The sequence below is a fragment of the Lactuca serriola genome, chromosome 7 (genome assembly GCF_051521515.1).
Source record: "Lactuca serriola cultivar US96UC23 chromosome 7, Lser_US96UC23_V15, whole genome shotgun sequence".
Classification (NCBI taxonomy): Eukaryota; Viridiplantae; Streptophyta; class Magnoliopsida; order Asterales; family Asteraceae; genus Lactuca; species Lactuca serriola.
In genome coordinates this window covers 172,317,578-172,339,524 of record NC_136414.1, presented here as the reverse complement: position 1 = coordinate 172,339,524, position 21,947 = coordinate 172,317,578, and the positions used below count along the sequence as shown (strand labels likewise).

Sequence of the window (21,947 nt, the reverse complement as noted above, 5' to 3'; positions counted from 1 at the left end):
CTGGGCCCTATCTCAAGACTACCCCCCCCCCCCGCGTAGCCAAGGACTACGCCCAGCGTACGTCCGAGGCTCACGGCTATGAATACGTGCGAGGGCTGCCGAGCAAATCACACCAATTCTCTTTCTGTCTCTAGCTCCCCAAACCACCCCTAAACCCTGGATAAAACTCCTAGCACCCGAGGGAAGCCCCGAGGCTCTCAGAGTCCCGAGAAAAAGGGCCTTTCGGTTTCGAAACGCTGCTCCAAGCAAAGCCCGGTTTTTTTAAAACCCGCTTTAAGTGAGCTACGCCTACGCAATTTTTAATATAGCTTTTAAATAATTATAGTAAAGTTATTAGGTCCTTAAAATAATTATTTGCGCTATTATTATGAGTTATATAGAGTGTTGTTTAATGCTTATATCATAATAATAATAGCTAGACTAATAATTATTCATGCTTAACGTTAGACTAAACCCTAGTGGTAATGATACTAGGTTTTGTCGAGAACAATTGTTTTGAGATAACGAAGTGTTGTCCGAGTGTCGAGTCACCACATTATCAAGTTAGTGCATATTCCCTTTCTTCTTACACATAGATATGAAGTATTTTAATATAAATTATGTGCTATGTGTGCATATTGTCTGAATACTTGTCGTCTATGTTGGGTGAAAGATTTTATACGTGTTTTAAATGATTTAAACTGTATATGTATTATATATCTACGATAATGTTGGGGTAAAATATGGGTAGATGTAATAGATGGAATATGAGTTGGATGATAAGTTGAGAGGTGTTATAGACCACGAGGTGAGGGTGAGAGGTTGACGATGTGAGAAGCCTTTCCCCAAATGATGGCCCCGTCATTCAGCAGAGTATGGATGAAAACCACAGACTATTCTAGACAGTCCAATGGAACACTAGCAGGCTCGCAACCTGTAGGTGTTGTGAACGAAGTGTTCACCCGGTGTACTCTAAACCTTAGCGACCTTGTAGACTTGGTTCCTAAACCTTGGCGATCATCCAGACTTGATGCTTAAATCCTGGAGACTTTGTGGACTTAGTGCCAATTGTGTAAACCATGGCAACGATGGACTTCGTGCCGATTCCGTAGGATGATCCTTAGGAATGAATGAACGAGAAATAGTTGATTCATAGGGTAGATCCTTCAGAATAAAGAAGATAACGGGGATGGGTAATTGGGTTGATTGCTTGATTGTTTAAACATCATAATTATATTCTTGTGGGTTGAAAAACCTATGTACTCACCAGGTTTCCCAACCTGACCCACTCAGTTTATTTATATCACAGGTGTTGATATGAAGTCACATTACACTGATAGATTATGGAGATATAAATCACTAGTGATAATGAATATAAGTTCTGTTTATGCTTATGTTTCTGTATTGACAATGACATCCCAAATGTTTTAAAATGAATAAAAATACTTTTCTTCGGAAATACTTTGAAAACGTATTTATCATGGTTTACTGGGAATAAATTCCTCAACCATTTTATTAAAAGATATACTCTGATTTATAAAGCATAAACAAAATCAGTTTTTTCTGGCCGTGAAAATGGGGATGTTACAATAAGAAAATAGAATAAGCGACCTATTCATATCATCGAATACTTGGTAGGTGGCGATGTTTTTGTTGCTCCAAAATACAATTGTTCGTATAGGGGAACAGAGAAGCCAGATAACCTTCAGGTACCCACATATGTGGAGGAGAAGGGCCACCGGGACACTGAGCAAACTAGATAAGTTGATTTATGATCTGTGAATACAAAAACGATAAACGGAAAGAGTTCAGAAAATTGTAACGAAATCAAACCCGATTAGGTCCGATTAAGTCCGATTAGGCCCGATTAGGTCCGATTAATTCTGACTTTGACCTGTATTGACCAAACCCGATTATAGTGACCGATTAGCAATAAATCTCATCGGTTGAGGTCCGATTAGCGATTAATCGCCGATTAGGCCGATTTCTGCAACACTGATATATATATATATATATATATATAAATAGAGAGAGACAGAGAGAGAGAGAGCTAAGTTCAAATGTTTCTAGCATCTATTGTGTGCATGTATGCACCAATCAGAATTAAGCAAAAACAAATTCAGTAATAAATCATAAAAGGGTATAATGGTAATCTTGGCTACACTTAATTATGGTAAATATTTAAAACATTTAATACTATGGGAATTTGTTTGTTACCCTACAAAAACATTGATCCTTCATCACCACACACTCATCATATTCCTTGTTTCCTCTTGGAGGAAACCCTACCCCTTTCTTATGTGTACGTTTCTGAAATTTAAAGACACTTGCATCCTAATAGCAACAAGAAGGATGAGATACAATGCTCTACACTTCAAACTCAATTTGGTAAAGAAACTAATAATCCTTTTGTCTTCTTACCAAATCGAGTCTGAAGTGTAGAGCACCATAACTCTTCCTTCTTGTTCTCTCCTTGATAAAGACGAGAGATTGAAAGTGGTTGTCTGTTGCTCTTAGTATCTGCATCCTCAGGTGTCTTTAAATTTTAGAACTGTACACATAAGAAAGGGGTAGGGTTTCCTCCTAGAGGAAACAAGGAATATGATGAGTGTATGGTGATGAAGGATCGATGTTTTTGTAGGGTTAACAAACAAATTCTCCTAGTATTAAATGTTTTAAATATTTACCATAATTAAGTGTCGCCAAGATTACCATTATACCCTTTATGATTTATTATTGAATTTGTTTTTGCTTAATTCTGATTGGTGCATACATGCACACAATAGTTGCTAGAAACATTTGAACATAGCTCTGTGTGTGTGTGTGTGTGTGTGTATATATATATATATATATATATATATATACAGAGAGAGAGAGAGAGAGTCAAGATCAAATAAGAAAGAAATTTTGGTAGGAAGGTAAGAAATTTTTTATATACATATTTTCTTAAGAAAAAAATGAAATGAATCATTAGATGATTCAAAAGTAAGATGATTCATAAGAAAAAAAATTAAAAAAGAACACTTTCATGATTCATTTTTAAGTAAATCAAAAAAAAAAAAAATTCACTTTTATGACAATTTTAGTTAATATCAACAAAATCATCGTAAAAATAAATCATCGAAATGTTTTTTCGGGATTTTTTTTTGTGAATCATGTTATTATTGATTCATCTAATGATTCATTTATTTTGTTCGCTAAAAAAATAAATCGAAAAAAAATTTCTTACCGGATATATATATATTATTTTAAAGGTGGTTTTGTTTAACTTGCTAACATGAAAAACAAGATTTTAGAGGATAGCCATCCAACCCATTTATGGAGATGCTTTTTTGGTGCTTTACTTTACGTGGTTTATCATTTAGTACTTCTTAGAATCTACGTGGTTTATCATTTAGTACTTCTTAGAATCGTAACTCATATTTAAGCAATATTTTAAAAACCATTTTTTTTAGTTTAACCGGTATGGTGACCGTTTCCCGGTTCGACCGATGGGTTAACCGTTTTCTATAATTTTCATCTTTTTTCCTATACTTAGATACATATATCAATCATGAATTTGACGTTTATAAGTTTAAAAATTAAAAATACATATAAAAATAAGTTGTGGATCCATCCAAATACATTAAAATTACAAATAAGCATAAGTTTTAGTGTTTTATATCAATTCATATACGTCAAAAAAATAATAAAGTATAATATCGGAACAAAATATAGTTTTAGATGAATACAAACACATCAAAAAACTTTAAAACATTATCATATGTTTTTATTTAGAGAAAACAAAATAAACTTTATAACATAACCATGTATTTTTATTTGGTTTAACCGGTTTATTTTGACCGGTTCAACCGGGTTTTTTCTAAAAACCGGCCGGTTCAACCCGGTTAAGAAATCAACGTATAATCGGTGATAGTTGAACCGCTTCCTTCCCAGTTTCCGGTCCAACCGGTTTGACCGACCGGTTCAAACCAGTTTTTAAAACATTAGTTTTAAGTTTTCATTAATTAATTATTATTTAAAACCCGATCCAGCTTGTCATTGAGACTAGTTTTCTAAAATTTGGTGAAAAATGATCTAATAATACGATATGAAATGCTTGCCAAAAATGTTTGGTAAAAATAATGAAAAGTTAGTCCCGTAAATGAACTTGTTACCAACAACTTAGGTAATCATATCTATATAAATTCCGTAAATGATCTTGTTACCTACAACTTAGGTATATAAATTCCGTAAATGAACTTGTTCTCTACAACTTAGGTAATCGTATCTCCTATATATAAATTGTCTCCCTTGACATCTGTCATTACTTCTTTAGAGGACAGCCGAAAAATAAAGCCCACAAAGCAAATAACAAGAGCTTCAATAAAATGCATACAGAAAACTCGATCCGACAAGCAATATGTTGCTTGTTTCTTATAGCATACATTGCAAGAAGCCATGCTGCTGTTGTCAACATTAAAACCAAAGGTGCTAAGGGCGATGCCAAAACCGATGATGGCAAGGTAATAATGATATACATCAATTAACTTTATACGTTTCTTATTTGTATATATAGATCTGCAAATCGTCTTACTTCAAACTTGTGTTAGATAATATCACCGACACTTTAGTCCTTGATCATATTCAATAGTAAAGAACAATAAGAAAACGGAGTCAACACTGTAAATCCTTATAATGATAACTCTGGGCAATTTAATCTTTAGAGAGAAACACTTAAAGTGCAAGTGTTCTTTAGTGGGTTGGTTTAGTTTCCCAATTTCGGTCCATTTTATTAAACTTTCTCCGATTTTGGCCGAAATTTGTTTTGTCCGAAGGGAAAATGATTTATAGGCCCAAAGAAGTTTCCAAACCCTTCAAAAAAGACCAATTATGTTTTGTATGTCCAAGAAAACCAACGAACTTAACATTTTGTCTAAAAAACCCTAACCAACGCTTTTGTTCAACTCTTATTATGGTTAACCGGCTAATGAAAGTCAACAAAAGACATGGCTTATGACGTGATATTAAATATCAGGGAAATGACTTGTAAGACCAACAATGATCATTAGTCGGTTGACCGTAATAAGAGTTGAACAAAAGCGTAAGTTAGTTGGGCCTTTTTAGACAAATATTAAGTTTGTTGGCTTTTCTTGAACAGACAAAACATAATTGAGGTTTTTTGAATAGTTTGGAAACTTTGTTGGGCTTATAAGTCATTATCCTTTGTCTGGAAATTCTTTTCTTGAAAGACCATAAAAGAGGTTTGGTTATAAGGAATCTGAATGTATATTTTTGAAATTTTTATGCTATTAGAAGGTCCTAAAAAGATTAGTAAAAGTTTCTCTTTAACATTCAAAGCTGGCGGCAAACTCTGGTCCAGCCAGTAGCTATCCGAAGAAGACGAGCACGATATCTACAACGTTATCATCTACATCGGCAAGTTGACTACATTTTAGAAAGTTGGAGATAGTTCCTGTAGTTCTAAAACGTTGTATAATGATCCTATTCGTTTTGAAAACACCATATTGCTCTGTGAAATCTTCGATATTGGTCATTTGTGATTATTACTTATACATTGGTCCATTTGAAAATGTATAGTTTGGTACCTGTAGCTTAAAAGCTTCTGTTTTGATCCCTAAACTTCTGAAATTTCCATATTGGCTCCTGGTATTTTAAAAAATTTACGGTTTGGTCTTTGTAGTTTTGGAAAGTTACAGATGGACCTATCATTTTTCATGAAATGTTTTTTTTGACCCTTAGAGGTATCCAACAGTAGGCACGAGCCTAGTTCCAAAGCCACCCCAAAACGGACTGAGAACCGGATTAAACGATTGAATGAGAAAGGAAGAATCAGGAACTATCGTGTATAATGAAATTTGGTTTCAGTTCAACTTCGGTTTTGGTTCCATATAAATGTTCATTCTTACACTTTTTCTTTAGCGTGGTTTGAAAAGCATCGTGAAATGTACCAGGAACTGATTGAGGAACTGATTGAATGAGAGAGGAAGAATTGAGAATTGCCTTGTAGAGTGAAAATCTCGTCCCGTCCAGTGTCGTTTCCAGTTCGGTTTGTTCCGGTCAGTCCAAATGCTCATTCTATCTTACAGTCTTCGACCCTTCCGGATCCTAGCATGTGCTTAATTTTTTTTCTAATTCTTCCCCAACTTTTTGTTAGCATCCGTTTTTCATGGAATCTACATGTTCATATATGATGGTCCGACTTATGCCCACAAATTATAATATATGGAAAACAACGACGAAGACTTATTGATTCAAAAGATTTAACAGAGCTATTAGAGAAAAACATGGTAAAACTTGACACAAACACATAAAATGTTTAGAAGTGAATAAACATGAAAATTGTGGCACAAATTCAAATAAACATCAAGGCCTCTCTTGCCCTTTCTAATGTATTAAGCGAAAGAAGTGTAGCTGAAAGTCCAGTAAATTCCAATTTTAATCGATCAATATAGCTCACAACTCAACACGTAAGAATATCTATAATGGTAGATATTTATGGATATATCAACAGGGAAATTCCATTCATGTCGTAGTCTCAATCAAATAGTCAATATGACGTCTCCACTCTGTTTGACCCCGTCAATATATCTTCTGGACTGAGTTAGGCATTGATCTCTAAATTAAAGAAACTTGGCTATGGAAAACAACTCAATATTTTTAACTGAAGTGACCTCTCATAATGCTTTTTTTGGGTGACTCACCAACCTACCCCCACAAAATGATAAGAACAAATTAAAGTCACTAAATTTGGTAGTTCTTGTCACACCCCTGGACCTGACGGCGGAAACGTCCGGATCCGGGTGACATCATTGTGCAGTATCATAACAATTGAATATAAGTGAAACGGACCAATCCAAACATCATACATTCAGATAACAAACTTACATTGTTTACATATTGTATTTGTTCTTCGAGTTACACAAAAGTTACATAAGTAGAAAACTTCAACTACAGCTAAATGATCTTGCATTAGCGTCCCTTGTTTCTTGCTTACTAGATCCCTGAGAATACAAGTCGTTTTGAAAAGCGTCAACTAAAAAGTTGGTGAGTTCATAAGCGTTTTTGTAAAAAATCTTTTTCACTTGTTTAGAATCGTTCTCGTTGTACTTTTAGAAAATCAGATATTTTCTATGAAATCGTTTGGAGTCTTGCCTTGAAAATCATGGTTATATGTGTGCATGGCATTACTTTTGTTCATCCTTATACGGAGTGATTTTGAAAAGTCCGATAATAGTTCTTTTAAATAGTAACAATCAACCGTCTTAAGACAAATCCCTTATTTTCAAAAAGGAAATACGGTTGAAAAATCATGCTCCTCTTATCGAGTAAAATTGACTGTGTGCGTTCTAGTTTATCGTTATCGAAATCGTAAAAGAATCGTTTTCCCCAGAAAATCCTATATTTTCTGCTACAAAATAATCGTAAGTTCTGGTTTATCGTTATCGAAATCGTAAAAGAATCATTTTCTCCAGAAAATGCTATATTTTCTGCTATAAAATATTCGTAAGTTCTATTTTGTCGTTATCGAAATCGTAGAAATTTTTTTTCTATAGAGTCCTACGCTTTTTAATTTGTAAAATAGCAGTATTACGACTCTATACTTGTTAGGAGAAAGAATCCACATGGCTATTGTGGATATTCTACACGATGAAGAAAGACAGTCAACACAACAAATGCGGACCATCACCTATCACATGTAGGACGGTCAACACAACGTGCCAAAATTTATTTATGAGGGTTTCCTTACGTATATTTCTAGTTTATATAACATATTCTAGTGAGTCGTTATAATCATACTAATCATGACGGAGTGCCTGTTTTGGCATTTCTCTGGCGCCGTCGGTTTGGAAAAGACATTTGTCATCCTAGACTGGCCTGTCTAGCTATAGCGAACAGCGAAGGTACGGGGTGTCAACCCCGTATAGATCTACACACAATTTCCCGCTCTCCCTCCAAGAGACTCTGGCTATAACTCCTTACAGGACTTAGACGTACAATAATATTTTTATATTTAGGCACTGTTGAGATTTGTCTGAGTAGAATATTAACAATCTTTTGACAATCGTTAGAGATCCATTATTTGTTAGATAAATAATGAAACTCGTACTTATTGAATAGAAATATCGTTCTCGTTTCATATCGTTGATTGTGCTCCTTAACTGGGTGCTCGTGTTCGTTCCTTTTTGTTTATTGAAAAATGAGTCGTTTTAGTCAAGAGAAAAAGTGTCAAGTTATAATTTATATAAATTTATAACTGCCGGTTATGACACAAATTTTCTGTTTTATGACATATAGAACATTGCTTGTGTTCTCGGAGGTTTTATGACATCAGCTTATGACATGCAAATATTTCTGTCATAAAGGCTCTACTTGTATATTTTCTTGACGCAAACTTTTATGTTGAATATTTATAAAATACTCCCTGATAGTTTGCAAAATAGTCAAAAAGTTCCTATTTTCGAAAATCACTAGAAATGGTGTCCACTTAGTAAGGTCTCTTTTTATAACTTTTGTCTTTAGACATGAAAGCATAGATAAAGGGGTTAAGTTGGACACACCCAATAGTTGGGAGGCTCTTTTGTACAAAGTATCATCTGTTCTTTAGGAAATTTAGAAATCATTCGTTCATGAGTATATTACTAAATAATAATTTAATAATATTTCACACACACATACAAACATACGTATATATGCAATCATTTAAGAATCTAGGCAAGATTTGACTTGTACTCTCCCCCAAAAACATTAAAACATTGAAAAAGGTGGGTTATGAAGCTCACCTTGAGTTAGTTGAGGAGTTGTTTGCAGTTCTGGAGTGAAGATCTCAAACTTAAACTCTTGCTGAGATGAGGAACTTCCCTGGGATGGATGTTTTCCTAAGGATGATCATCACATGTTATTATGAATAAAATAATATGGATTCATCTCGAAATATAATAAAATATTAGATGAGTGGAGGAATTTTCCTAAAATTTTCTCAGGAAGAAGTTGAGAAATTTCCTTTCAGCAAGATCCTTTGTTCTTGCTTCAAGATGAGTTTTTGAGAGAAAATAGGGAAAAGTGAGAGAGAAAGTGGAGTCTAAACTCTCTCAATGTCGTTGCTTTGGAGTATAAGGAAAAGGGAGGAATCTTTGGTACATGGGTATCTGGTGGTCCATGCATGGGTATTTGATAGGTAAAGCTTGGAATACCGTGATTTGCATGGGAAATGAGGAATTACATCAAATCACAAGGTCAATCCCTTTGTCTTTTTCTTGAGTTAGGATAAGGTTTTCCTAAATCCCAAACATTTATTTTTATGAAGAATATGCTTAAAATAATTAATTTTAGCATAAAATAGGGGTCTAAGGGGTTTAGGATAGGAAAAATACAAGTTTGGTGTAATTTCCGACTTCAAAATGCCTTAAAATGGTGAAAAAGTCTGAAAATAATGAAAATCCGAAGTGGGATCATGCTCATGCGAAGGTCCGAAGGGCTTAGGAGAAGTTCCGGATTCGGCTTCTAATTTTTGGAGTCATTTGGGTCATTTCTGAAGCTGCTGAGTGAGTTCCGAAGCTCTTCTCCTGATTCCGGAGTCCACAGGCGAGATCCGGAGTAACCTTCTCGGTGCGAAGCCGACTATAGCTTCCGAAGCGAGGCGAGGCAAGAGGCTTCCTGAGCTGCGAGATTTCGGAATGGGTGGTCCGGATGATAGGTTTCCGAAGTGGTGAGTCCTCTTGGTTCCTTAAGAGGCATTCCGGACTAAGAGGGTTCCGGACCAAGAGGTTCAAGACCAAGAGGAGTCCGGACCAAGAGGTTCCGGACCAAGAGGATCCTTTTGGGGGTTTCCTCTTCCAGTTTTGAGCTGTTTTCGACTGAGGAAGGTACTTACAGAGATTTGAGATCCGTGGAGAGATTTGGGAGAGATTTCACATACTTGGTGACATTTGGGAGAGATTCACTATTCTTGTATAGATTTCACATACATAGAGAGATTTGGGAGAGATTCAATATTCTTGGAGAGATTCCGCATACTTAGAGAGATTTGGGAGGGATGCACTATTCTTGGAGAGATTTGGGAGAGATTCACTATTCTAGAAGAGATTTCGCATACTTAGAGAGATTTGGGAGAGATTTCACATACTTGGGGAGATTTGGGAGTGATTCACTATACTTGGAGAGATTTGGGAGAGATTCACTATACTTTGAGAGATTTACATTCTAACACTATATGGCTCCTTAGGAACTTATATTGAACACTTAGGTGTGTTAGCACAAGTCTCACAAGAGTCCTTGCTTACTTAAGAATGAAATTTCCTAGCCAAAAAGGCCAGTTGTGACATCATCCCCCCGTTAGAGGGAATTTCGTCCCGAAATTCTTTTGAAAGATAGGGTCATGAAAGCGAAAATAGGTAAGAGTACTTTCGAGTTATTTGGTATTTGTGTTCCCAGGTGGATACCGGCTCACGCCTACCGTTCCCTAGAACCTTCACCATTGGGATGTGGCTTTGTTTGGTGTTCTTAACTTTCCTTTTCAATGTCTCTATAGGCGGATCAATGATTAGGAGGTTCTAATTCTCCTTAGTCTTTTCCGGTGGGACTGGGAGGGTTGTCCGATAGACACTTTCTAGGTTCGATACATGGACTCTAGGGTGTGCGTTACTAAATTCGGAGGGTAATTGGAGTTGGTAGGCTATCGGCCGATCTGTGCGAGGATCTCGAAGGGTCTGGTGCATCGAGAGTTTAGTTCACTTTTCCATTTTGATTCGAGTTACTCTTCCCCGAGGGGTGTTCTTAAATTAATACCCCGATTCCCTACTTGGGACTTCAAGGTTTTAAGATGTTATCAACATAGCTCTTTCATTGGCGTTACTATAGTTGGGGTCGTGTTCGGGTTTGAACTATCTTTTTTCGTGGTTTATCGAATAATCTCGGGTCTAATGAGTGTGCTATTAGGCATTTGTCATCTTGTCGGTTGGGTATCTCCCATATCAGCCTAATAGAGGATGATCTACACCTCTGGCCACACAGGGCTTCGAAGGGTGCAACTCCTATGCTAGAGTAGTAGTTGTTGTCATATGAATACTCGATTAGAAGCAAGTGGGCATTCAAATTTGTCAATGTGTACTACACATGCTTGTCTTCGAGGTGTGGGTTTAGTTTTACCTTGACCTCGACAGGTGGAATTTCTATAGTTTCGGTGGTCTGACACTCATGAGCGCTGAGCACATGGAAGGGGAAATGTCCAAAACTAGTTCCTTATGTTAATCAGAGACTATGAGTTATCGGGCCCTTTCTTGGCGAGGCCTTTTTAATGGTCTTCTAGGGATCGGGATCCTGGTGTCCTAGAAGTAGAGTTTTCTGTGCCTTAAGAGTTGGTACTATGGTCACGAAGGTTGATTTTGCGTGATATAGTTGACCTTATGAGTCTTAGATTATCTTGGGAGTTTTCTCCTTACGGTCTTTCCAACTAATGGTAGGTCGGCCTTGGCCCTTCCTTGCCGTTGATTAATCGTGTCTCCGATTCGGGGTAGGGAGTATCGATCCTTGAGGATGGGTTTTGTTTGGCTTAATCATAGCTGGTGGTGCCTATGATGATTTCGTTTTTCTCCCCTTATGAGTTAGACAGGTGCCCCTGCGTTTAGGGACTGGGTCTAATGTTTCCTTTATATAATATGTTGATCTTATGATCAGACACTATTCATTCTTGTGACTGTGCTAAGTGGCATCGGGTGTTAGGTCATTGAAGTGATTCTAGGAGTCGAGGTGATTGTACCTCTTCTTAGCACATGGTTGAGGTTTTCTAAGAGAATTTAGGAATCTATGGAGGAATGTTGGAAGCTTTTTGGATTCCCTTTTTTATGCCCATTGCTCCTTGATTTTTAATCTTTGCTGGGGCTAGGGAAGGGCGTGGTATTCCTTACGCCAGAACTTAGGCGTCTGGTTGATAGGGATCTCGTCATTACCGACTGAACAAGTTTTGTTATTCGATTGCACAAGACAAAAGTCTATTTGCAAAGCTCGAGGTTATAAGGTGAGAATCAAGCCTATCAGTGTCAACTGATGACGTCGGACTCCTTGTTGTTACATCAATTTGAGGAGTATTGGTTGTTAGGAATGACAGGGTGTTTTATATTCAAGCTCCTGTCATTACTAGTTTTGTTTTCGTTGTTACCATTGGGTCTATCTCATTTCTGCTTGTTAGGAGTTCTAGTGTTTGTGTTCTTAACGTTACCAGATTCGTTTTCGTTGTTACCATTGGGTCTATCTCGTTTCTACTAGTTAGGTGTTCTTGGCGACACGAGGGTGCTGTTATAAGGCAATGGAATTCGTAATGTAAGTCCCTAATCTGCCTGTGTATCAATCAGATCCGTTTGATGGTGCAGAATCCTAATCAAACGGATGATGCCAGATCAAATAGAAGAGAAGGAGAAGAAGAATATGATGAATCTTGATTGTATTGATTAGAATGAAGTTCCGGATACAAGATTGACACACAACACACACTTGTTCTTCTCTCTACCGTACACTCTCTAATGTTCATCAATCTATACTCCTCACCCTAACAGCTATATATATATACAAGGGGAACATGGGCTGGAGAACATGGGACGTAAATGGGTTTACGGTCATAAACCTGTTTACGGCCATAAACACAGACCGTAAACACTCAAATGGCCGTAAACACTAAGCTATTTACGTTCCAAGACACAAAAATATATTTTTCTGGAAAAGTAAAGTATAAACCATATTTTTGACCCAACAATCTCCCCCTTGGTTTGTAACTTTCTTTTCTTAATTGACCCAACAAGCTCCCCCTAAAAAGTAGCTGGCTTTTCTTGTTAATCTTCACTGGGAGATTGGCTTCAGCATTTATCTTCAAATTCTTCACAACTTCAAGATGTACTTGATGAATCTTCAATGAATCACTTCATCTTGAGCACTTGAGCTTTTCTTCAAGATTTGACTCTGAACGCACATTGGGTGAGGAGGCTTCTTGTACTGATTCTTGAAAGATGGCGCTTTCAGCTTGAGAATCTTCAGAGAGAACATCAGAGAGAACAAATCTTTTGGATCACTTCAGCAGGTTTAAGATAGCAGCAGACTGATTGAGGAGGCTTCAATGCAACCTGTCACATAATCTTCGATTTCAGCTTCACCTTGCTTATGAGGTTGAAAGATTGAATGTTGAAAGAATAATCTTCATTTCTTGCTCCTTCGAATGAGAATTCTTTTATGCTCGGGGATGAAGCCTTGGCTCAGAAATATTCAACACAAACTCCATGAGTCTTATCTATACCTGAAATCACTTTTCAAGACAAAACAAAACTAAAAGAAAATTTAGCACACAATATTTTTGGTTTTTTTTTCATATTTTCTGAACAAAAATAAAACATAAATAACACTATTTTTTATTTTTTATTTTCTGATTTTTGTTTGTTTTTTTTAATTCTTTAATTTTTTTTTAATTTTATTTTTTTGAATTCTCCCCTAATATTTAAATTAGAAGGACACTATGAACAAACTTAACAAAAACAAAAATAATAGCTAACTTTAAGAGTGATTTGGGATCAAAGTTTTTGGACAGCCTTATTCCACTTGTCGGTACCCTTATCTTCACATCTTCGTCTGATCGATCGCCAGTATTGTGGTCCACTTAAACACGAAAAATTTGTAACAATATTTTGGACAATTTACCAATGACATGATACACATACATATAGATGATTATAATTTTATTATCATGATTGGCCCTAATTCTTAAATAAAATTTTCTTATGACCATTTAACTAACTACGACCAGGGATATTGTTGTCCACCTAAATTGAGCAACGAGATCTAAAGACAATCTGTATATGTTCTGTTTTAATTGTACTAGAACGTGTTTCCCGCTTCCTGGCATGCCCCAGCCATCAAGGACTTCCAAAATACTCCTTACACCGGGTGAGCAGACAATTATTAAGAGAAAGGTAGATTTAGAATGCATATGTTGTACATCCAGGTCGGATCTCTTCCAATCACGCAAAGGATGAAACCTATGACTAACTGAAGTTTTAAAGGGATTGAGAAGAGAACGTTGCATATACTGTGTACCAGGTCGGATTTTGAGTCATGCAAAGGAGACAATATATGGCTAACAGATGGAAAGAATTGCATAGAGAGAAGATGCAGAGAGATAGAGTTGCATATCTTACAGTCCACGTCGGATCTCTCTATCAAGCAAAGGAGGCAACATATGTCTAACAGAAAGAAATAAAGAAAATAACCTTCTACAGACCTAATTTATCGGAATTCCCCAGTCACCCCATCTAACCGGAATTAAGGATAGAATCCGCACATCGAGGAAAAGTGAATCCACAGTTCTAGATACAGGTTCTTTAGTGTGACCAGTAGATTCCCATGTATATCTCTCTGCTCAACCTATCCGAGCGTCGTGATGTCAGGCTAAACGGATCTAACTAGGTCAAAGTTTGTCAAGTCCTTAAATTCATTAAGTTCAACTCTCCTTAGTCAAGTTCATTTAAAATTTTTCATGCCTACTAGCGCATCGAGCACAGAGCGTAGACAATTCAACTTAGGTACGTTACATAGATTCAGATTGCCCGTTATCAGTTGCTAATTTCACTTCCCAAAACATCTCCTGCAAGCACATTCCATTAACACCATATTTTGATTTTCTGATTTTCTAATGTTTTTGGATTTTTTAATATTTTCTAATTTTCGTTTTGTTTTTTTTTATTTTTATTTCTCCCCCTAAATTTGTGCATAGGAGAGAAGCGAAAGTAAATGTGCAAATTTAAACTATCTTAAAACAAAAATTAGTCTTTAAAGCGAATCAACTTAAGAAAAACTCAGGAGTATAGAGAAGAAAATTCAAACTGTAAGTCAGTGATTGAATCTGCACCCAGAAGGTTTGAGAATAGCACGCGTAATCTCATAACAGATCCAAAAATTCTTCACATCGTTAAGCAATAACCCCATGAGTGATCCCTTCCTTTCTTCCCTTCCCACAAAGGACACGTACTCTCAAGCAAAGGTCAAAATGTTGCACAGTTGAGAGATGCCTCCTATCATGTGCCTGGAACAGTCACTATCAACAAACTGAAATCTGATGATATGCCTCCATAGCTGCTCCAACACAGAGCGGGATCAGTTGGTCTTTGGAACCCAGTCCATTTTGAAACTGGGTCGACCTTTGTCATGAACGCACGATACCCTCTCCCATGACATATCCTGCTTGTCACAAACAGAAGACGATGAAATATTAGAGTCATTAGATGATTTGGGAGTTTTCACCTTTGGTACCCATCTATATTCGGGTTTAACCCATTTCTTGTTCGATCCGATGGGTGCCTCGACCCTTGACTTGGAACTTAAAGCCGGCTGCTGAGATAACTTTGACCTAACCGGTCTTGGCTTCACTGGAGCATCTCTTGAACTAGACTTCTAGGCCAGCATTCCCTTCTTGTTCTTAGGAGTTGGATGCTTGGCCATGGGATTTGAATTCTTGGCCTTCATGGCATTCCAGTCGGAATTGTCTGAACATAACCTTGAGGGGTTTCCTTTGAAAAATCTCCCTCTTGGCGCGTTCTGCCAGCCTTGTGCATAGTAGGGAACGTATGCGCAATTAGGACAATTTCTGGCGATGTGTCCAGGTGTTCCACAGTGAAAACAAGTCTTTTTCGTCATTGTGAAGTTGTTTCTTCCTGCCCCTGGTGGCGTATCCTTGCCTTGTCTCTTATTGTTCCCACAAGCACAATTGTAACAAGTACTCTGTTGCGCTGGAATTGGTGGCCTATATTTCTCAACGACGGGTTTGTTAGGAGTAACAAAATTCGAAGCAACAGATTCTGAGTTCAAGGAGTCATTGGTTTGTTCAGTAGTGTTTTCCTTGTTCTCATCTTCTGCTACTTTACCCGCACATAAAGTAGAACCATTAGAATCTTCAACCTGAATACCTCCTGACACAAATCCAGCTGGTTTGCCATATTGAAGATGTGCCTCCCTGGCAATTTCTTCCCGAGTCATAGAGATGGATGTGTAGTTATGATTGAAAGGTGGAGGAACACTATCATACCCTAGACCCTTGTTTTGACTATCTTTAAATTTTAATTGGGTTTCAAATAAGGACTCGACTGTCTGACTTGACGCAGTATAATTTTTGAAACTGACATCTGTTTTTCCACACTTAATTTTCAATGTGTCAAGTTCTTCAGTTACAGCAGCAAGTTATCTCATAATATAGTCATAATTTTCACACTTGTTGCTATACTCTTCCTGAAGCTTCCTAAAGTCTTTGGTTTTTGCTTCTAATTCAACCTTCAGGGGTTTTTCTCCTTTCCTGAGTTGATATCCTTCATATCTCAGGTCCTCAACTTCTCTTTTTAATAAATCAATTTGTTCCCGAAGAAATTCAATCGTAGTTTCACAAGCTGGATTACATGTAACTTCAGTGACCGGAATGTTTTCAGAACTCATTTTTTTTTCTACACTTCAAAGCATCAAGTTCTTCAATTACATCAGCAAGACTAAGATGATTGAGATCTTTTGTGTTCTTGATGGTAGCCATGTTCATATCCCACGATTTCGGAAGTGAATTCAGTAGCTTTTTGTTTATCTCAAACTTAGACAAGAAGATCCCAGCTATATTCATCTGAGTAGTAAGTATACTAAATCGCTGCAACTGAGTTTCGAGGGTTTCTCCAGGGATATAATCAAAAATGTTGAAATTTTGTCTTAACATATCCTGACGACTATCTTTCATGTTTTCAACTCCCTCATAGACCTTCAAATCAATTAAAAAGCACAACTAGAAGCCAAAATCAAACTTAAAAGTCAAGTTTAACAAGTTAAACTCAAAAGTGAAACTTAAAAGTCAAACTGAAAAGCTAAATTTGAAAATTTAAAAGTTAAACGAAAAAGTCAAAGTTTAAAGTCAAAGATCAAACTTGAAAGTCAAAGTCAAAATTTTAAATAAAAAATCAAAAATAAAAGTCAAAAATAAAAAAAAAAATTATTATTATTTTATTATTATTATTATTATTATTATTATTATTTATTTTTATTTTTATTTTTACTTTATTTTTTTAATTTTGGATGAAAAAGGAATTTAAAATTAAAAGAAATTGAATATTGGGCTGAAAGTGTGAAATTTGCGAAACTTGGAAGTGGCAGGGAGTGGTTAAGTTTAAAATTTCCAAAGGAAATCACAAGGGTTTGGCTAGCCGAGATGGTTAGGCGCTTGGTTGAAGACTTTGAGGTCCTGGGTTTGATCCCCAGCAACCTCAAATTCGCGTGGATATTTTTTAATGCGAAGCACTGATGCGAGGCTGCTGCGATGCGAGGCCGTAAATCGAAGACCGCAAACTTGGACCGGCCATAAACTCCAAGGCCGCAAGCTCGGACCGTGAACATTGGGCCGCAACCTCCGGGCCGTGAACACCGAAACCCTAGCCGCCGGCCGCAAACTCCGCCACACCCTCGCAGGTTTCGACCAAAAACATCGATTTTTCGACTTTGAAGCTCCAAAACTTGATCAAAAACCCTTTTTTATGAAAAACACGAAGAACAAACCCCCCTTATTTTTCAGAGATCTATCCAAAAACGCAAGAATATTTCGAAAATAAGATCAAATTATGCTCCAAATCTGACAAAATTGACTGATACAACCAAGCTCTAATACCAATTGTAAGTCGCTAATTTGCATGTGTATCAATCAGATCCGTTTGATGGTGCGGAATCCCAATCAAACGGATGATTTCAGATCAAATAGAAGAGAAAGAGAAGAAGAATATGATGAATCTTGATTGTATTGATTAGAATGAAGTTCCGGATACAAGATTCACACACAACATACACTTGTTCTTCTCTCTACTGTACACTCTCTAATGTTCATCAATCTCTACTCCTCACCCTAACACCTATATATATACAAGGGGAACATGGGCCGGAGAACATGGGCCGTAAAAGGGTTTACAGTCGTAAACCTGTTTACGCCCGTAAACACAGACCGTAAACACTAAGCTGTTTACATTCCAAGACACAAAAATATATTTTTCTGGAAAAGTAAAGTATAAACCATATTTTTGACCCAACACGTAATATGAATTCTGCCAGGTCCTTCCACTGTAGATGGATGTGACCTAACCGCATCTACTTAGGATTGTAAAAGGTAATTGACTTGGGGTTCTGTAACGCCCGTAGATTAGGGCTAGTCAATTTAGAGACGATAAGCGTCAAAAATGACTTTTTTGGGAAAGGTTATTTAGAAGGAGTAATCTTAACTAAGATGTAGTTTATGTTACGGGGTTTCCGAATATATAAAGAACGTCGAAATCCGAGTTATCACGAAGAAGTTTTGACCTGTCGAAGTTTCGCGACAGAACCGGCACGACACAGCCCAACGTAAATAGTGAATTTACATTTGAGTGATATTTATCCAAAACAATCTAAATGAGAATTGAACATCTCATTGATAGTAGTGCAATGACGGAAAGACGGATGAAAACGGACGTCAAACGAAGGAGTTATGAGTTTATAACGGAGTTTTCCTGTCCCGGCCTACTAAAAATAATATATAAGTAATATAATTATAATATATTAAAAATAAAGTCAAATATAGCCAATGGAATCTAAACGAGAGTTGTAGAGCATAATCTCACCTTCGCGTCGATATAAAGAACGTCGAAAACAGAGTTCGTATGCAAAAGTTATGAATTTCTGAAGTTCGGGGCGTGAAACCCCAAAACTATTAGATACCACGACGTGGCCAGTCTTCTGACACCTCCGGGAGTCCCACAGATGCAACTTGCAATGACGCATGCAGTGACGACCAAGCCCACGACGTGGAAAAAGGTGCCACGACATGGCAAGGGCCAATTTTGCCCTATGAATAGATTTGAAGGGCCAGCCGAATTTGGTTGCTCATTCTCTCATCTCTCACCCATATTACCTCGATTTACATGTAAAGAAGTACCCCTGAAGCCCCGGTATCATCCCGAGACCCGAAGCGAGTCCTGAAGCTCGAAGATTCTGAGAAGTGCAATTCCCGAGCCGAAGCTCTGCCCGCGAGGAGCCCGGTTTTTGTGAAGATCTTCCAGATCTACCGAAGAATACTACTTCTGCAAGTCGTAGTGCTGTCTGATCATCTTCTGATCAAGTGAGTGTATAGTCCCTTTCACAAACACGTTTTTAATACAAGTATTGTTTGAATGTATTAAGTATATGTTTTGTGTGAGTGTGTAGTTACTTTCTTCTAACTCATAGATAATAGTTATTCTTTATGAGATATGTGTTATGTGTATGTGTCTCATCTATTATTTGGAATGTGTATTGGATGAACATGCTATACAGGTTTTAAACTATGTATAAAAGTGTATATTTATATCTACAAAAATGTTGGGTAGAACATGGGTAGATGGGATAGTTGGTGACTATGGAGTTAGCGCCTATTGTATAAACCTTGGTGACTATGGAGTTAGTGCCTACTATTAAGTAAACCTTGGTGACTATGGAGTTAGTGCCTACTGTTAAGTAAACCTTGGTGACTATGGAGTTAGCGCCTATTGTATAAACCTTGGTGACTATGGAGTTAGCGCCTACTGTTAAGTAAACCTTGGTGACTATGGAGTTAGCGTCTATTGTATAAACCTTGGTGACTATGGAGTTAGCGCCTATTGTATAAGCCTTGGTGACTATGGAGTTAGCGCCTACTGTATAAACCTTGGTGACTATGGAGTTAGCGCCTATTGTATAAGCCTTGGTTACTATGGAGTTAGTGCCTATTGTATAAACCTTGGTGACTATGGAGTTAGCGCCTATTGTATAAGCCTTGGTGACTATGGAGTTAGCGCCTATTGTATAAGCCTTGGTGACTATGGAGTTAGCGCCTATTGTATAAACCTTGGTGACTATGGAGTTAGCGCCTATTGAGTAAACCCTGGCAACGATGTGACTTCGTGCCTATACCTCAGGTCAATCCTTAAGAATGAAGGATAGATGATTCTTAGGGTAGATCCTTAAGATAAATGGAGATAATGAGGATGGGTAATTGGGTTGATTGTTTGATGTCTAAATATAATAAATATATTATTGTGGGTTGAAAACCCCATATGCTCACCAGGCTCCCAAGCCTGACCCACTTAGTTTTCTTTGCATTACAGGTAATGGCGCAAGAGTATAAGTTGGTGGACTTGACGAGAGATTTTGGATTATAGATCAGTATTATAAATAAATATTGTAAGGTCTATTTTATACTGTTTATGCTTTTGGTCTGTATTGGAAGATGACATCCAGATATTTTGTTATTTAATGAAAATACATTTCTTTAAAGAAATGCTTTGATAAATTTTTATCACATTTTGTTTTGGGAACAAATTCCACAACCGTTTTCTTTAAACGATTACTCTGATTTATTAAACCAAGCATAAACAAATCGGTCTTTTCTGGCCGTGAAATTGGGGATGTCACAGGTTCTGTCCTAATCAACATTCAGGCCAGGATCAGGAAAATGATGCAGGATCACACGTTCTTAGTTTATAGAATCCTAACTATATACAATACCAATGTTCATATGGAACCATTCATGGTCCATTAGTAAGGATTATCTAGCTTCTCCGCAATTTACAGATTCGCTCGAATGGGGAAATAGTTTTCGATTATGTTTTCAATTTTCAAGACCTTTCTTTGAAAATTCATTACATAAAGTTGATCGTTCGAAACGTACCAGATATCTCGGTAGGGTTTCTTGTCATCAACTCCATTCTAGTCATTGACTGCTTTGTTAGTCATCTCTATTGGACAATCTATCTTGAGATGTCCTATTGCGCCGCACTTGTGGCAAACTGGGCTTACTTCTGCGTTGAGGGTTGGGGTGACGCATGGGGCCGGGGCCTTACAATAGCGGGAGATGTACCCCATCTTGTTGCAACCTTTTGCAACCAAATGTCTGGTAGGCTCCCCAATGATCGTAATTGCACTTGTTGCAGGGTGGATTGTTCCCAAGGTATGATTGTCTCCATGGGGGAGGAGTAGGGTTAGTGGGGGTAGGGACTGGTCCCACTTGTTGCCTTTTAGTAAAAATCTGAGTCGAACTACCTCCTTTTTGGTTCCCGAACTTTTGTTTCTTGCTTTTAGGCTTAGGTTTTCGAGTGCATGGGTAAGTTGTTTTTCATTGGTTTCCTTGGTTGTTGTTACGGTTGAAGTTACCGACACTGCTTCCAACTTCGTTTGTGTCATTAGTATTGGAGTATGCCATGACGACTGCTACAGCAAATGCTACAGTGGCTTGGGAAGTGGTGGAGTTTATTCGTAGGACCGGCATGGTCAGGGTGCTAGTTACCTTCATGAGAAGACGTAACTCTGTTGCACATGAAAAGTGAGCTTGTGAGTACTCGTAGTTAGTTCCAAGTGAGTTTACTCATATAATCCTAACGTACTGGTGTTAATCGGTTCAACCTACATCCCCATGATGCAGTTATGGTGGAGGGTGGGAACATGCATTGTCTGACGTAAAGTCCGTCGTCATAGCACATAGCTAGCAATATGGTAGCAGGTTTGGTTGTATGGATTTTTGGAGGATGTACTCCTCTTGGTTCACTATTACTGGTTGCGACTAAGGGCATTATGAACCTAAGGCGAGTAGTGTGGCGATCCTCTTTTGGCGCACAAAGTGCTTGGTCATTTCACTTATATTAAGGGTGCCCTTTTTTTGTTCCTTACGCTGCTAAGGCTGTCCTAGCCTTGATTGCTATGAGTTGTGGTCTCCAAATGACCATTTTATATTTTAAGGAGTGTATATGGTCTACGTAGTTCTCTGGTCCTACTGGTGGGTTTCGTAAGGCATTTGGAATGGTGTTCTTGTTACTTGTGGGGGATCGGATTTCCACTGTTGCACACCGGGTTTTGCATATGGTCTCCATTACTCCATGACGGAGGGTTGGAAACTGGGAGTCAATTTGGGTTACTCGTGACCCAAATGGGCATCT

General features: G+C 37.5%; 1 protein-coding gene across 1 annotated transcript in view; it reads left to right on the top strand.

Moving 5' to 3' along the window:
- The first annotated feature begins 4,247 nt into the window (after positions 1-4,247).
- Positions 4,248-21,947, top strand: part of LOC145062335 (exopolygalacturonase-like) — a 40,408-nt gene continuing 22,708 nt past the window's right edge. Inside the window, exon 1 of the mRNA XM_079009953.1 lies at positions 4,248-4,484. Coding sequence (XP_078866079.1) covers positions 4,350-4,484 — 135 coding nt within the window. The 5' untranslated portion in view covers positions 4,248-4,349. The remainder of the gene's footprint in view (positions 4,485-21,947) is intronic.